The sequence below is a fragment of the Budorcas taxicolor genome, chromosome 7 (genome assembly GCF_023091745.1).
Source record: "Budorcas taxicolor isolate Tak-1 chromosome 7, Takin1.1, whole genome shotgun sequence".
NCBI lineage: Eukaryota > Metazoa > Chordata > Mammalia > Artiodactyla > Bovidae > Budorcas > Budorcas taxicolor.
The window spans coordinates 26,574,057-26,592,911 of NC_068916.1; the positions used below are offsets into that span (position 1 = coordinate 26,574,057).

Below are 18,855 nucleotides of genomic sequence, written 5' to 3' on the forward strand. Positions count from 1 at the left end.
TCTCTGGTTCAATGGAAGTATTTTTTCCTGATAAATGTTCTAACGCTGATAAGGAGATCTGTGAGGGACTGCTTTTGCCAGGACCAAAGACAAAGAGCTCTTTGATAGCCCTCAAGAGTTGCTAGGCAATGGCTGAGTGATCGTAATAAACTTCAGCTAAGCAGCTCTAAAGAAATGCTCATGCATTTAATGCATGATGCATTATGCCTGCGGCCTTCACGTGAAATCAGCATTCACTAGGCATTTGTGATTATGTGAACGCAGTAAATAAATCATTTGGGGTGTTATTATTTCCCCGTCTCAGAGATCTAACCCAAACTCCTGGTCTTGCTTAATTGTTTATATTCCTTATGCCACTATTGCAATATTTGGGCATCAGTGAATGAAGGAAATGATTTCAATTCGATGTCCTGTTCCCAAGCAACCAACTACTAACTGTCTATTACAGTGAAGAGTGTGATTTGTTAATAATCACTGGGTTTGGTGATTATAGGAGAGAGGAATCGAAGACACTCAGCAACTGAATACTTGGTCATAACGCTGTCTCTGCTTTTCTAATCCTCTGGACACCCAAGGCATACAGTGGTACAGACAAGCAACTCCCCGGCGTATCGACCTCTGCCCGCCCAGTGCCTTCCCTGGGAGCTATAAGCACCTTCCTGCCGCCAGGAGCCGGTACCACCTCATCTCCCTGCTCCCAGCACCAAACACCGCAGTTGCATACAAGGTGGAGACACTCCACAAACGGTCGTTAAATCAAAGTTTTCTCTTTGTATACTATTCATGTAAATGTTAAAGGTCCATTAAAAAGGATCTGCTGTTGGTCACCAGGTTGAAAACTATCTTCATAAGTAAGTTATGTGAATCAGAGATGTTTGCATTTGCAGTGGCAACAGCAAACACCAGAAATCATGGTCTGCCTTAGTCTGGACCCAGATAAAAGCAAACAGGACAGGATGCCGGGCAGACTGGTGAAGCTAGAAGCTTGGCTTTTTCTGCAGCCTCTCTTTTAGGAAGGTGAGTGCCTCCCTTCACCCTCACTTTAGGGACCCCACGTTTTGCTTTTAAGTTACTGCCTCTCCCAAGCCCACAGACACGTAACAAAGCATACGCTACATTTTCCCAGTCCCCTGTCCACCCTCAATACCTTGAAGGGTCAACTAGTGAGTCATTCATTTGCTTACTATGACAATTCAGGCGTCACAGATCAGTACCTGGAGCTGTAGCTCCCTTACTCAGCTGGTCAAAGTTGGTGTGGGTAGAGCCACTTAGAAAGATATCTCTAAGCTTCTTCTAGTCTTCTGCCTCTGGCTATGAGGCTTTCTGTAGCAGAAATGTTCCTCTGGACTTCAACTTCTTCAATCATCAGAATAGCAAGGTAGAGCAGAGGCCAGCCCACAGATGGGTAATGGCTACTACAATTACTGGGGTTCCTTTTCAAGTAACAGACAAAGCCACCAAGTAAGGCTGTGCAGGTTGCACACTGCACAAAAGCCTTTAGCTAAAGGGCTAAGTCAGAGCATAAATCTAGCTTGTTGCTTTCTACTACCAAGAAGCACATTCTGAGGCATTTCAAACCTTTTCTAAATTTATACAAAAGATACTTTATGGGCTGGCAATGGCTCCATCCTTCTCACCCACCCTCCAGACTGTCATTCAGTAGGTCTGAAGTGGGGCCAAGAATATACCAGTTAAAGGAGCTTCCAGGTGACAGTGATCTCAGCCAGGGTTGGGAACCAGGCTGGAGGCTACTTATCCTCCCAGACAGCTGGAAAGAGATCTTGATTAGCTGTAACACTCAGCAAAGAGGTGATCTAGCTGACTGAAGTCAGAGAGGAAAGGAAGGAGAAAAGAACAGTGGCATGTTTCTAGTGTTTTGGGGAAGTACTTTACAAAGCATATCACTCCACTACTCTGGAAACACACATACACATAGACCTAATTATATTTCTGGAATTTCAGGATAATGATTTTGAAAAGTCATCTCGTGTGTGTGTGTGTGTGTGTGTGTGTAACAGAGGTGTGGGAGACGAAGCCCAGGACACAAGGATGTTTCATTCTTCTCTTTCTCTCTTTTTTTTTTTTTTTACTGCAATCTGCCTCTGTTTGATAAAGTAACCTATTGGCTAAACACATCAATAAATTAAGGTTTTAATTAACAGCATATAATAAAAATGTATGTCTCTTCATTTGAAAAATGGTACATTTCTTTTGGAAATAGTATCTAGGATGTCAGATGCAACTTATGGTTAGTATTTATGGCAGTACATTTTGAAGACTTATTTTATGACTAGGTAAAATGGGACAATCAATTATAGTATAAATAAATAAGAGTCTCATTTCCTTTAAGAAAAAATAAAAGACCGCCAAACATTAGAAAAGAGAATGAAGTTACAAAGGTGGTGAATGAGCACCTTGGTGAGACAGCAAGCTGACTTCCTCTGTATATCACATTAGAGCCTGACTTCCTCAGTGTCGGTATATCCATTTCTTTGTAAGGAGGGATAAGGCTCTCCTGACCCTTTTTTTTAAATCTCCACACTCCTAGGCCAGATCCATCTCTCCTCAGTGTCCTCAGCAGCCGAGCACTGTTGATGTCTCTACAGATCAAATCTCGATAATTTGGTCAAGGGAAGAGTCCAGGTTTCCAAGTTAGATTTCACTGATTCTTTTGCAAAGGCCTTGCTTTTATCCCCCATATTTGCTACCCTCTCTAGCAATTCTCTACATATCACCGAGAGCAAACTCCACAGCAAGAGGAAAGGAAAGAGAATTACTTGCTTCCCTGAATTGAGGTTATTTATTTTGCCCCAAACCTGATACCTAAATGAAAAGCAAAGTTTTTTATTTCAAAATGTCCATATAAAGTACTCATTCAAAATAAGTTTGTGATGAAAAATGATACGTCTACCCAATGTTGACAATGAAATAATAGAGTCTACTTTTCTTTTAGAAAAACAAGGCAATCCTTGATCCAATTGTAGGGTGTTTTTCAAAACTTCAGCAATTTTCTTTTCCTGTATACACATTTGCTTATACAAGTGTGTTCTGTGAGTGTGGGGGATGACCTCTCTAAACAATGTCTCCCGGCAGCCTTAGATTCTTAACAGACCAAGAGTCCACACAGAAGACCCAGAGAAGTAAGACCCTGGAGCCAGGAAGCAAAGAGATGGTGAGCAACAAGTGATAGAACAATGAAGCAGCAAAACTTCCTCCCTTTGGAGAAGCAGACCAGTCACAGATGGACAGAGGATTACAAGATTATGCCGTGTGACAAAGCCCCTGCATTCCCGCAGGAGCTCCACAGGTCTAAGGCCAGATGGGATCATTTGTCTTACCCCATGACCCAGACTATGGAATGCAACTGACACATTTTCTGGCTGGCTTCAGGCCAAATCATATCTCCTGCTTTTCTCATGTATACAACAGCATGCTTTTCACAAGCTGGTTCTAAACCATCAAAGCAGGTGTATACTTGATCAATGACTGGTGGGTCCAGGAACATGTCACATTTCCTCTACATTCATAAGACAAAAGTAGCCTTGGTGGAGTATGGCCCAAAACGAATGATGTGGCTTCTCTATTAGAAAAGCCCTGAATACGCCAGGGGGTTAAAAATGCTATTTGCTTCACTGTGGTCATTGAGAACTTAGTAGTGGTCACTCCATTTGAGAACTTCAGGAACCCTTGCGAAGTCACAAAATCTGGTTTAATTCCTATGTATTAATAGTTTTAACATGTAGTTACTGAGAACCAAGTAGAAACATGGGAAAGTGGAATTTCATACTGTAGAGTCAGAGTTATCTCAGTCTTTGCAAGTCAAGGAGGAACTGGAGGACTGTGGAGTCTGTGTTTCAGTGGGTAGCTCCTAGTGACAGAAAATAAAGTCTATTACACAAGTCTTGACCTGTTACCAAGGTAGCTCTCAGACACTAGAAATCAAACACAAGACAGTTTATCTCAGTTTGTCAAAAGCCTAAGAAGCTTTCAACAAATTGCAAAGAGCTGAGAGACACCACTCCAGAGGTTACTGATGGCATCTTATTTTCAAAGATCTGAAGACTTAATATTGTTAAGTTGGCACTATTCCTGTCATGGATATATGGACTCAATTCTCTTTAAATTTCCACCCTGTTTCTTTGCAGGAATTAACATGCTGATCCCGAAACACAAAGCGAAATTCAAGCAACCCAGGCTAGCCAAACAATCTTGAAAAAGACCAAAGTTGAAAGACTCACACTTTCCAATTTTAAAATTTTCTACAAAGTTACAGCAATCAAAATAGTATGTTACTTACATAAGGATAGAGATATTTGTCAATGGAATAAAACTGACAGCCCAGAAATAAATAAGTCACATTTATGGTCAACTGATTTCTGACAAGGTTATCAAGACAATACAGTAGGGGGAAGAAGGCTCTTCTCATCAATGGTGCTGGGACAGCAGGATTTTGACATAAACAATGGATGAATTTGGACCCTTATGCACACCATATGCAAAAACAAACTCAAAATGTATCAAAGACTTAAATGTAAAAGCTAAAATTATAAAACTCTAAGAAGAATACAGAGGCATAAATCTCCTTTATCTAGGACTAGGCAATGATTTCTTAGACACCAAAAGTACAAGCAACAAAAGAAAAGTAGATAAACTGAACTTAATAAATATAAAACCTTTTTGGTGGCAAAAGACATCATCAAGAAAGTTAAAAATAACTCACAGAAGAAAAATATTTGTAACTTATATATATGAAAAGGTCATAGAGCTAGGGGACAAACAAACATTATAACTCAATAATAATAAGACAGATCCAAGTTAAAAAATGAGCAAAGTATCTGAAGACATTTCTACAAACAAGATACACAGACGGCCTATAAACACATGAAAAGACACTCAACATCATTACTTATTGAGGATATGGAAATCAAGAACACAATGAGATAAGACTTCACACCCACCAGGATGGCTGTAATCAAAAAAGATGGATAAATAACAAGTGTGGTGGGGAGTGGAAATCTCATACATTGCTGGTAGGAACGCAAAATGGTGCAGATGCTTTGGAAAACAAGTGTAGTCGTTCTTGAGCTTAGAGTTACCATACAACCCAGCAATTTCACTCCTAAGTATATACTAAAAATATATACATCCACACAAAAATTGTACATGAATAACAGCATTTTTCATAACATCCAATTAAGGTGGAAACAATTCCAATATTTATCAATGGATGAATGGGTAAATAAAATGTGGTCTATCCAAGCAATGGAATATTATTTGGCAGTCAAAAGGAATGAAGTACTGATATACACTCCAATATGGAAGAACCTTAAAAACATACACTAACAGAAGGAATCCAGACACAAAACATCACATACAGGCAAGTTTACAGAAACAGAAAGTGGTTGCCTAGGGTAGGGCAAAGGGGGTGGGGCTGCGGATTGGGAGTAAATGAAGAATGGCTGCTAATAGGTACTAATGGGGTTTTGGGAGGGACAATGAAAATTTTCTAAAATTGAAAACTGTACAATTCTTTGACTATACTAAAACATATTGAATTCTACACTTTAAATAGGTGAATTCTATGATATGAGAGTCTATCTATCTATTTACCTATCTATATACCTATCTACAAAGAAGTTGCTGGTTATCTGCACTGATAGTGAGACCTTACCTGAAGGCTCAGGAGAACTGCCATTGCATGATTCAACAAGAAGTCATCCCTGGATTACAGACTGATTGTTGTTGTTGTTCAGTCACTGAGTTATATCTGACTCTTAGCGATCCCATGGACTGTAGCCCACCAGGCTCCTCTGTCCATCAGATTTCCCAGGCAAGAATACTGGAGTGGGTTGCCATTTCCTCCTCCAGGGTATCTTCCTGGATCAGGGATTGAACCCATGTCTCCTGCATTGACAGATTCTTTACCACTGAGCCACCAGGGAAGCCCACAGATTAATTAGGCCTAGCAGTAATATTTTGAGGGTAAAGATTTATCACCCGACTGGAGATATTACCATATTTTCTTTTTTTTTGGCGGGGGGCGGGGGGGGAAAGATTGACCTGTGAGTGTTTCTCTGAGGTAGCAAGGAACAGCACTAGGTACAAATTGGCAAGTTTCCCATTTAAAGTAGTGGCCCGCGGCTCTCACCTGACCATCCGGGGAGGCAGCGGCAGTGACCCGTGGTGGGGTGGCAGCCATCTGCATGGCTGCAGTCACAACGCTCAGCACAGTTCAGTCCATAAGTGCCATCCTACATGGAAGACAGCGGTGAGGGATGGGAATTCCACAGCGGGCAACCTCAGTCAGCCATTTAACAAACAGCACCCTCCCCTCCAAAACACTTCTCAGCAGCATGCATTACAATCACCTCTTCCCATGTCTTCTTGGCTCCTAAAATATTGGCTGCAAATAGTGTTTTCAAAACACTCAAACCTTAGTTTACATCTAGCATACAAATGGTGAAACCAACTATGTCAATATGCTGGTGTGTATATGTGCAAAGATAGGTAAGCATGCCAATTAATTAAAAGAATATTTATCTTATTGTGAGCCATAACTCATAAAAATATTGTCTTTTTGCTCCTAAAGATTTTTATAAAATAGTTCAGTACTCCTTGTAAGGAGTAGGGTATTTTTACCTGTAGGGTATTTCCCACCCCCACCCCCCCACTGAGGTATAATTCACATATGTTACATTAGTTTCAGAGGTAAAACATAATGATTTGATATTTATATATATTGTGAAATGATTACCACAATAAGTTTAGTTAACATACGTCCCCACACACAATCCCAGAATTTTTTTTTTTCTCCTACAGAACGTTCTATTTGTTAGTGGAAAAAGAAGAGTCTGATCCACATAAAGAAGCCCTATATGTGGAATCTTAAAAAAAAAAAAAAAAAGTGGTACAAATCAACGTATTTACAAAACAGAAGTAGAATCACAAATGTAGAAAACAAACTTGTGGTTATCAGGGGGTAAGGGGACAGAGAAGGGATAAATTGGGAGATTAGGACTGAGACATACATACTTCTAAATATAAACTAGATAACTAATAAGGACCTACTATTTAGCACAGGGAAATCTACTTAGCACTCTGTATATGGCAAAGAATCTAAAAAAAAAAACAAGGATATATGTATATGTATAACTGATTCACTTTGCTGTAGACCTGAAATTAACACAATGTTGTAAATTAACTATACTCCAATAACGTTTTTTTTAAAAGAAGCCCAAAAAATTTAAAAAACAACATAGTTCTAATTGACTTAAGATCATGTCCATAAGTTGCCAGTAAGATATACAGAACTATAAGGAGAAATGAATACCTTTTGTCACTTTTTCCTAATCAGCATCCTTTCTCCCATGATGACATCTGAACAGCACGAGGCATTCTGATTCAAGCTCCTAGGCAGGGATGGACTTCGTGCTGGCACACCCTGCCCATCATCCCCTCCCAGACCTTAATGTTTTCACATGCACATCCGCGTTGGTGGTCCAGTGGAGATGAGACTCTTCACGGACGTGACCATTTAGTTTGTGGGAGAGGAATGAAAGCTCCACATTTACAAGCCCTGATCCTTCATGCCAGGTCCTGAGGAACTGAGGGAGGGCACTGCAAACCTCCCATAGCACCGAGCACTAAGGACAACAGGGGCTGTGAAATTACCAACAGGGAGGCACCCAGAACCAGCATTCAACAGGCGCCTGCATGCTCAGTCACTCAGTTGTGTCCGACTCTTTGCAACTCCATGGACTATAGCCCGCCAGGTTTCTCTGTCCATGCGATTTTCCAGGCAAGAATACTGGAGTGGGTTGCCATTTTAGTAGGTGTTAAATGACATATTTATTTGTCTAGTGATTATTAAGATAAAACATTTTTTTAAATTAAGTTCTGCTAATGTTTGCCCAGGCTTATAGGATTTAGCTTTGCCATAATATGAGCCACTAAAAACCATTTCCAGCCATGGCTGATTTACTAATGCATCTAATAACATACCAAAAAACAGCCAAGATGGTGTAGATTTGATTTGTCGATACCTAGACTTGCATAAGTGAAAGTGATCTTGAAGCCCATCTCAGAGCACTGATAATCTGCTCACTGGCGGGTGACAGGAGGCAAAAGTACCAAAACTGTGTGCTAGGGGTTTGGAGGGCATGGGGTAGCACCCCGGGCTCTTTAACTGGGAAATGGGTTGCACTTAATGAGGAGGAAGCCCAGGGAGAAAGGCGCTCTGTGGAAGGGCCCCCTGGAGCTGTCCAGTTCAGGGGGTCATGGTGTCACTTCATCATCGCGTGATCCCCAGGAGGCACAGCATTCACACCACTGAGAGAATGCTTAATGGGTTGGGAGAAAATAACTGCCTAGGGAGAGAAAGCTATGGAACAGAGGGAAGGAAACTGGCCCCGTACTTTAGAGGGAGAAAGTGAAATGGACTGTTACTACAGAATGCACTGTCCATTGCCCACTCTTGTTGGCCTGCGGCAGACTCAGTACGGGGGTGGGGGCGTATCTCCAAAGTAGGTGAAGGGGAGGGAGTCGGCACTGAACCATGGAAATCTATGGAGATCTGGGTGACTCCAGAGATATTTGTGCTAAAAGACGGCTGTTTCCAAACCTTTCACCACCTCACTGAGCCCTTCTGTGACACCAGCACCACCCCCCTTTCAATGCTCTGCCACTTTCCACCCCAAAGGCTGGGGGATTCCCATTATAATGGAAACACAATGTTTGGAGAGTTGACAGGCATACACTGGATGTTTGACAAATACTGATGACTGGTTGCCATGAAGAGATGGGTATATTAGAACAGAGAAAACAGAGGGGAGAGGTGGGAGGAACTAGGAGAGAGAGGATAAAAGGGATTCTCATAAAGCTGCCTAACCAATTTCTGCATCTTTCCCTCTTCTTACCCTGTATCCAATCTGAGTTCAAACATTTCAATTCTTCTACAGTGACTCTAGTTTGGTTCACAGTAGGGGACTTTAAATCATGAAGTCTGCAAAAAATAAGCTAACCCTCTGCCATCGGATCCTCCCGGCCCTCCCAGCTGAGTCATACCTGGCAGGGAAATTCACATTTCTCCCCACGCCATCCAGGGGCACAGGTGCAGGTCCCATCCAGGGTGTTGCAGGCTCCGCCATTGAGGCACTGGCATGTTAAGTTGCAGCCAAAACCCCATGTGCCACTGGGGCAGCTGATGGAGCAGTCCACCCCGTGCCAGCCTGCCATGATGACAAGAGTGCCAGGGCACGTGAACAAACAAAGGCAGCATGGAGCTGGCCAGCCTCTCCCAGCCACACTTCCCTTTAGAAACATCTTGGAGGTAGGCAGCAGTGCCCCTGCCCTAGCGTGGGGAGCATGGCTCTGCCGTGCCACGTAAAGCCTTTCTCAGAACTGAACCAGAGTGCCGGCACAGCTGTCAAGTGAGAAGCGCCACTGGGCTACTGGGGGAAAAGAGATCAAGTTGGGGGCACCTCACTATCTGACATGCAGTGATGCACACTGTGGGGTGTGGAGTTTTGTGCAGGTCAGGAAATAAAATATTTATATGGGAAGGAAAAGGAAAGTGCGTTTGAAAGAACATCCCCATCTTTAAAGCAGGACCCCATGAACCATGAATAGTGAGTGTCCACAGCCCTGGCTGCTGCAGAAACTATGGATAAAGATGCTCTGGCCCCCACGTACAATTGGGTGCTTGACTGCATCTCTTGTCAGGACTCCAGGCCAATCAGTTTAGGGGCACAGACACAGGTCTGCTTGCTTACTCTTCCCCAAAGCACAGAGACTCATTGATTTTGGAACTGGCAGCAACTTCAGAGATCATCTCACAGGAGCCTCTCCCCTTGACTCTGGAAAGCAGGAGAGCCCTTCCCAGGTGAGGGTCTTTGCTGACGGGCACTGTATTTTGGCAAAGCTGGAGCTAGAATCCTGGTCAAGGTTTCTTTCCTGTGTCTTTAGGAGCTAACAGGACTGGGAATCAGATAACAGACTCATTCACCCACTCACCTGCATTGCAAGTACAAGATCCATCCACAGGAGAGCAGACAGCATCATTTTTACAGCTGCAGAGTGAGGAACAGTTTATCCCATAGGTCCCCAGAGGGCATGGGATGGAGCAGTCAATTCCCTAGACAAGCACAAATAGGAAAATGTGTGCAGTTTGACCATCTGAAATAGGGCCAACACAAATATACAAAAATATATCTTGGCTGTGCTGATTATACTCTCTCATTTTAACACATTGTATTTTTTTAAATGGTTTTATAACTATTCAGATGTACAAACTGTACAGATCCAAGGGCAATGCCACCTGGCCTATATTTAGGATTAAAGTATTGAATATGACCCCCAAAACCCTGCTGCCTTCATTACTTTTCCTTGGTAGCAAACACAAAATCCTCTGTCCTTGCTCATACATGTAGATATAGAAAAACAAGCTGCAGCTGTAAAATTATTGTCTATAAATAAACATAAATATGAACTATACGTTAAATTGCAATGATTCCTAGACTGCTTTATATAATATATAATATGATCAGTAGGTACAGCAAAGAAACAGAACACATTTAGCCTGGAGCATGATTCAATTTATTATCTGACAGGGAGCATTAAACACAGAAGTTGGTCACCGAAGGTGACTGGAGGTCACCTCCTTTAAAAGCAGAAGAGACAAAGAGACTCTTAAGGCTAATTCAAGGGCTCAACCAAAGCATTGTGACCCAGGTTAGAAAACCCTGTAAAGATCTCAGCTCTGAGACTTTGTGACCCACTCGTTCTATATTATATGCTCTGGAATAATCATCAACATTCTTCACAGTTTAATGTTCTCTTTAAAATGGGAGAAAATAATTCAAGAGCAGCCCATTTTCCTTTAAAACAAAAATTACTAATCTGTGGCTAAGAAATCCTGGAAACTAGCAAAATTCTGCTTTATGAGCTTATAGGCATATTTGAAAGGTCTGGATTCTCAAAGGGACTGAAAAACTTACATACTACTAATCCTTGGCTGTTAATACATAATAAATGCTAACTATGCCTTCAGATTGCATGGAATTAAAACATAAACTGTGGACAATAAAACATATCCTATTTGGAAAAGTAATTTCTTTGCTGCCTATAAATTATCTACATGATGAGATAATTACATAGTTACATAAGGAATAATTAAAATACATCTTACTTCATGATATATATTAAATTATTAAATATTAATGCCACTTTAGAGTTTTACCAGCTTGCCCAGGCATCATTTTCAAGTATTTATACCTCTCATTATTTTTTTTCTCTTTATTTTCTTCCTTGTTAATGATGCGATCGGTTTTTTGCACATTCACTGGACTTCAGAGAAAGGTCATATAAATCATGGTATCAATGTACCCTAAGTGGCACCCCTCCTCTCCTCCTTCTGTGGAAGTAGCCCAAGCCACTCACTTTGAATCCTGGGGCACAGGTGCACTGTCCTGTCACACTGTCACAGTCAGCCCCATTCTGGCAGCTGCAGATCTGCTGGCAAGCTTCCCCATAGAATCCAGGAGAACACGTCTCATTACAGTAGAGTCCCGACCAGCCTGGCTTGCAGGCACACTCTCCAGACATGGGGTGACAGCTGAGGGATGTGGATGAAAAGAGCAAGTCACTCGCGGGTAAACATGACACCCAAGGCTTGTACAAATGCTGCTCTAGCCATGATCACGAAATGTGTTGGTAATTCCATACACAACAATTTAAACTTCATTCTCAGGCTTGATATGGTTTAATTAATCGGCTGAAACCTGACTGGTACCACAAATGGTGCATGAAATCAGCATCATGCTCTAGCAGGATGACTCTTGCAACTGTGTCCCTTTGTCTGAAACTCATTTTAATTTTTGTCAAGTGAAAGCACTAACACAATAAGAGGTCAACTAGATAAGAGGATCTGAAGAACTCCATCCAGCGAACACCACCAAGTCAGTTAGCAAGGGTCATGTCTAAGGAACCCCAGAAGCAGTGACCTTTTCAGCCTAGCCTACTTCTCTCAGCTCCCCATACCTGGTGGCGGAGCAGCTGTGTCTACCTGAAACGGCAGCCACACTGATGGGCCAGGCACCCAGCTGTCATTCCACAGCAAATGGACACATCAGCTGTGCTGAGGCATGGGTTAACGAGGCTCACACAATAGGGTGCTCTGTATCGCTCAAAACACATGTGCTTCTCGCCAAAGGAAAATCTGAACAATCAAACCAGCTCTGCTCACAACTGGAAGACTGTTGAAGATGGTCTTCCTCCCCTAATGGAGATAAAACCCTCCCCTTAACTTGGGCTATAACAAAACCCATGGTCTCATCTAGACATCTGCTAAATGACCTCTCACCAGAGGACTGTTCACAGATTTTCTGCAAAGAACCATGACCTGGAAGGGATAAGGACTGAGGCTGTAAATTTCAGCTCTCCCACAACCTGGCCAACCACAGTGAAAGCATATAACCTCCCTGGGCCTGACATCCTAATCTGTCAGTTGAGGGTCTCACCACACCTAATCTCATTTCCTGTCTTTTTCTGAAAGAAAATGGCTGTAGGTTAGACAGTTTGCTACTCATTTTTAGAAATTTATTTAAATATGCTTTTGGACCCCTGTTGCAACTAAGTGCCCATAAACAAAGGCTTAGGCATCCATCACAAGCATGACTCAGGAAACATGGAAGGAAGGAATATCCAAGCACTATATATAAGATGGCTTCTTGGGTATAGAAGATTTGGATTCCAAAAACAAGATCTGAATCTCAAATCTACTTAGAATTACTCAGATCTATGTATCTGGTATTTACCATTGGGCAAAACACCCAACATCTCCATGGCTTCTCAAACTTAACCCATTAAACATGGAGCCCTGGCTCTCCCCTTTCTTCATTCCTCACTCAGTGTTTCCTCTCCATTGCTGCTACTGCTACTAAGTCACTTCAGTCATGTCTGACTCTGTGAGAAGCCGTAGACGGCAGCCCACCAGGCTCTGCCGTCTCTGGGATTCTCCAGGCAAGAGTGCTGGAGTGGGTTGCCATTGCCTTCTCCAATGCATGAAAGTGAAAAGTGAAAGTGAAGTCGCTCAGTCATGTCCGACTCTTAGCGGCCCCATGGACTGCAGCCCACCAGGCTCCTCTGTCCATGGGATTTTCCAGGCAAGAGTACTGGAGTGGGGTTCCATTCCTCTCCATTGCTTCCCACTAAAGCAATGGAACCAACCAGCCACTCAGCGGTTTAAGTTAAAAACCTCAGTTATTCTTAATAACTCTCTCTCTCATCTCCTATATTGCCTTCATCACTAGGACCTAACCATTCTAACTCCACAATATATCTCAACTCTATCCATATCTCTCCATCTTCAGTGTCACCATCCTACTCCAGGGCAAGGGTATCTGTCTTCTCCACTCCTGAAGAGCCTTTCAATCTTCCTTCCTGTGTTCACTCATGAATCATCAACTAAAAAATAGATCATATGGTATCATCTTCCTTAAAATTCTTCAAAGGCTCCCTTAGAAGCCTACACTCAGAGTAAAATGCTTACTGTTTAATATAGGTAGAGTGAAAATTATTTGCTGTCTAAACCAGGGCATTTTTAAGAATAAAGAGAAAGTTACTAACAATTACATTAGGACAACAAACCTAAACCAAACAGTTCCGAGACATTTATCCGAGACATCGGATAAATGATGACCTTAGGAGTCGGTGATGGACAGAGAAGGCTGGCATGCTGCAGTACAATCTTATTCTTACCATCCTTCCCTTGTTACCGTCCTTCCCGTGTTTCCCTTCCCCTCTAGGCTTCGAGCTCCAGAAGAACGAGAATTAAGTGTGTTTCGTTACCATACAGTGTGTCCATGGTAAACACAGATTGAGTGAACAGGTGAAAACATCAAAGTTGATGTGTGTGAGTCAGTGGGGGTGGGAAGCTGGGCATAGAATCTGCCTCCCCTGATCTCTCCAAGTCATCCAGCCTTGTTTAAGTATAATCTGTATGTCTGCATACAAAGGCCAGATGTCCCCTAAAATTAGTTTTAAAACTCTCAACTTTATAGCTTAAAAGGAATCACCATTAATTGCAGGGAACAGTCATTTAAGTGACATTTATGATGATACTGCAAGCGGATGTACAGACCAGCGCTGAACGTGTGCTAACACCATGCTAAGCAATCCATGTGGATGATTTCATTTAATGCTCACAACGTTAGGTATGACTCTATTTTTCAAATGAGGGAACAGAGATCTGGAAAGAGGTACTAATTATTCCAAGTCTCACACAGGTAATGGCAGAATCAAACTTGAACCCAGATTTCTTTCTGTTTCCACACCAAAGGAAAAGGAAATTTGATAGCAGTCTGGTAGGAGGGCTAGATATGAAAAGGAATTGTTAAAACTTAGGATTTTGCACAGATAAAAGGGTTATTACTAGGACCAATAGAAGCCTGAATTGTGCAAAAAGCAGGGGCAAATTTAATTTTATTTTAGCAAGGCCCTACATATGACAAAAAGAAAAGAAATATTCCAAATGATGAACAGGTTAAAGTAGTTTACCTTAAGATAGATACTATTTTAAAAAAGGACATCTTTTGGTAGGAAATGTTACTCAATAATAAAAAGCAAAAAGCAATATACATGGTATAGATATAAATGTTAAACAGAATAGACAATTCAGGGACAGGAAATTGAACTAAGCTAGAGGCAGACAGAGAAATTGATATTCAATGCCCCCCAGTGAGTATTAGTGCAGCATACTGGTTCTCAGATTGATTGACACCAAAATTAGTATTCTGCAATTTGTAATTAGATGTAGGAAACTAGAGCACTTTGGAGGCATTTGATGGGCTCTCATGCAGGCAGCTTAATTGGTAATGAGATTTACGTGTCGTTAGAGGAGCAGAGTGGAGGTTGAAGGGTAATATCCTCCTACCTGATTTCTTTCTAAACAACAGATCACTTTGTGTAATATGGAAATCGGATTATACACAGATAGGAATACCTACCATTTTATACATTTACATATATAACTAGATAAAAACATTCTAGTAAATTTTTCAATTTAAGAGTTCAATTATTACAGGTATCCAATATAATGTTGGCTAAAATAGAGTCACTGAACTTCTTTGTATTCATTTCCTTAGATATTATTAATGCTCAAATATATGACAGTTAGGTGGCATTTGCAAGTAGGCACATCCTGATTGCCCACAGCTATTAAATGTCCTTATTAACAAGAGCTAATATACATATCTCATGTGGAATCTCAGTGAATCTTGAATTTTTTTTCCTATTCAAAATTATTTCCACTACAAAAGTCAGTTTTAAGAATTCCAGGTCACAGAGAATGCCCTTAGGCTCCATAATAGTACTGTAATTGAAAATACTAACATCACTTATAAATATATTTAAATTCATTTCAACCTTATGTTAGCTTGAAAAATAAAAATGGTTACAGATGCATGATAACTCCACCCCCTAAGAGGTGGAGTATAAGGAAGCTGGACTCGGTTATGATGCCTTCTCTGTCTGGAGAGACATTAGCAAATGTGGTATAACCAAAGGTTTGGAAAGCATTTGCATGTTGGGGCTTGCCCTGTCTCTTACAGCTGTTGGGAAGCCAGTTACCATGTACAGACGCTCAGGCTAATGTGCTAGATTGCTCAGTCACTCCCGTCACTCAGCCAAATGCTAGACACATGAGAGACACAGGAATTCCAGCCCCTAGTTGATCTGCCAACTGAATACACAGACCACCAGAAGAACCACCAAGCTGAGCCCAACCCAAACAGTCAAGCAAGAAATCACCAGCTAATACACAAATGTTGTTTTATATCCCTAAGTTTGGGATAGGCTTTTTGTTGTTGTTGTTCTATACAGCAAAACTAACTGATACAAACCCTTACTCAAATATATGGCTTCAATATATGTCAATGTGTGAACATTCATAGAACTCAAAATTTACCTAAAGATACTATAAATTAATAGTTTTCATTTCATTAGTTATCTCGATAATTATAACAAAGGATTTTAGGATAGACATGTATTATGCAATAGCAAGCTACGCACTTGTCTGACTAAATGGTAGGCTAAACTTTGAATTAATACAAAGATTCTATGCCTTTTGGTTCAAAGGAACTTTGAGTTTTCAGGAATTTTACATAGAAGTCCGAGATTTAAAAGTAGAAGGGTGGCTCCAACTGTGAATTCAAGAAGACAAGAGTCATATAATCAATGGTCAACTGGTTTTAATAAGAATTTGTACAAGTTAATCTTTTAAAATAGCTTTTATTATTTAGGGAAGCACTTCATAGGCTAATGGTCTTTGATCTTCTGATTATTTGTTATATATTATCAGACAGATTTTAGTGTTCTTTTGATCTATGTAACTATCAAATAAGTTCATTTACTTCTTTGTTAAAGCATATGTGCTTAGGTACACATGACCTATGTCAAATTTATACAATATTGACATCAATCAAATAACTGTCAACTTGTACCCTGCATCTACTATTATGATAACTAATTTCAGCAAAATCAACATTTCCTCTGCTTTTCAAATTCTTCTCAAAGCAGAGATCCTTTGTATAGGTTTATTAATCTATTTGATTTCAGACTGTATCTACATTCAACGAAACAGCACACCGGCATTAAAAAGTCCTTAGCTATTACCAAGGAGAATTACCTTTCATTGGGACAAACCTTACGCTGCAGGAAAGGCAGCCAAAATTCAACACTGGAGAGTTGAAAAACAACCCAAATCCTGTAGAGATTATTCATTTTTACTCTCCAAATGTTTATTTAACCTGTCCTGTGAAGATGGTGATATTTCCCAATGAAGAAGACCAGAAATTGACTAAAGAAGCTTGCTAACTGCTGGAGACACATTCAGAATGCACTTCTTTAATATGCCCACTAAAATGTATTTCAGCGCATACACACACACTGCAAAGTCTTTTTTTTTTTGTTCCCAACAATGGTTTAAAGAAGAGACCAACCACAGGCTTCTATTTACTTTTAACTTTAGTACATTTGAGATTTAATGTGACCAAAAGTTATCTTTCAGAAGGATAAATGAAGTAACAGCTGTGCTGAATGCAAATAAAGGTAACTCTGGTATCATCTGAACTGCTATATAATGTACCACATTATAGTCAAACTCAACTTTTCCAGCAGTATGTAAACGAGGCCCAGAATTCTAAGTGATGTGTATCTGGTCCTTGGGGGAGGCAGAGGAAGAAATGGTTGGAAAGACATTTTCAGGGGCAGACAAAGTACAGTAAAGTGGGTGGGACTTTGGTTTCCTGTTCTTAAGTTCTTTGAGAGATTTTTGAGCCTTTAAAAGACCCCTGTGAGTTCTATGTTCAAGTAATCAGTTCTGAACACACATCTCACATGTGACAACCACAAGTGAAGCACTTTCTCAAAACTTCCACCGGTACACTTCCTGCCTATACAGACATTGAGTAAAGAGGCTGCCATGAGACTCATTCTGTGATGGTTTTACATACCCAGCTGGGCTTAACCTATGTCTCTCATTGCATCTTGGCTACTAAGGGAATGTCACAGAATCCCTCTCTTAGGGAAACATTGTACTAACCTCAGCAAGTTTAATTTTTTCCAGTGGTCATTAACAGAGAATAGGATTTCATATCCATCCACAGCCAGAACAACTTTAGCACTTCTGACTTGGACCATTGAGTGTAAAAGTCTTCCATATACTGCCCAGGATGATCCAGAGGCAGGAAGGGTCTCAGGATGGGAATATCTCTGCCGATCCCTTCTTCCAAATAGTGGATAGTTGTGTTAGTCACTCAGTCGTGTCTGACTCTGTGACCCCATGGACTATAGCCTGACAGGCTCCTCTGTCCATGAAACTCTCCAGGCAAGAATATTGGAGTGGGTTGCCATTTCCTCCTCCAGAAGATCATCCCAACCCAAGGATCGAACCTGAGTCTCCTGCACTGCAGGTAGATTCTTTACCATCTGAGTCATGAGGGATCCTACAGTGAAAACTTTAATAGAACACATCACACAGAGGCAGCTGACCCTCACCTGAGAGTGTTGTCCACATGGCAGGGACACTGCCTGTCACATCTGATGCCATAGAGTCCTTCTGGACACAGGCGCGCTTCACAGTGGTCACCAGAAAAACCTGCTTCACAGAGGCAGGAGCCACTCACATGGTAACACTTCCCTCCGTTGACACACTGGCAGGTCTCCGCACAGCGAACTCCATAGGTGCCAACGGGACACTCATCCTGGCACCTGTCGTGCAGGAGGTGGGAGTGTAAGATCAGTCAGTGCCTTGTGAAAATAAACAGTAGGTTCAGGTGGGTTTTGTTGTATATACACTTAGATCCTTGTTGGATTTGATATTTACTTAGTGATTGTCCCATCATAGATATGAAAAGCATTAAGAAAAATTATAATAGTAACAGTCATATAATCTGTTTAAAGAAATAGTAAAATCAGAAACAAAATATGAATTTGGGATGGGAAGCATGTTTTATACCTAGTCCTTGCTAAAGGTATACACAGCACTTTAGTAGATACCAGGAAAGGGAGAAAATGAATTGCCCAAGTGTGAGTCCCAGCCCATTATTAGGGAATTAAAACATATGCTGTCTCTCAAAAAATGAAATAATGCCATTTGCAGCAAACAGGGATGGACCTGGATATTATCATGTTGAGTAAAGTAAGTCAGAAAAAGACAAGCATCATATAATACCACCTATATATGGAATCTAAACAAATGACATAAATGAATTTATTTACAAAACAGAAACAGACTCATAGACACAGAAAACAAACTTACAGTTACCAAAGTGGGTAGTGGGTAGAGGGAGATAAATTAGG

The 18,855-nt window shown here is 41.1% G+C and overlaps 1 protein-coding gene across 1 annotated transcript in view; it reads right to left on the minus strand.

Moving 5' to 3' along the window:
- MEGF10 (multiple EGF like domains 10) overlaps window positions 1-18,855 on the minus strand; it is a 137,590-nt gene that overhangs the window by 29,750 nt on the left and 88,985 nt on the right. Inside the window, exons 8-12 of the mRNA XM_052643017.1 lie at window positions 18,052-18,264; window positions 11,437-11,611; window positions 10,012-10,132; window positions 9,064-9,227; window positions 6,149-6,251 (exon numbers count right to left, since the gene is read on the minus strand). Coding sequence (XP_052498977.1) covers window positions 6,149-6,251; window positions 9,064-9,227; window positions 10,012-10,132; window positions 11,437-11,611; window positions 18,052-18,264 — 776 coding nt within the window. The remainder of the gene's footprint in view (window positions 1-6,148; window positions 6,252-9,063; window positions 9,228-10,011; window positions 10,133-11,436; window positions 11,612-18,051; window positions 18,265-18,855) is intronic.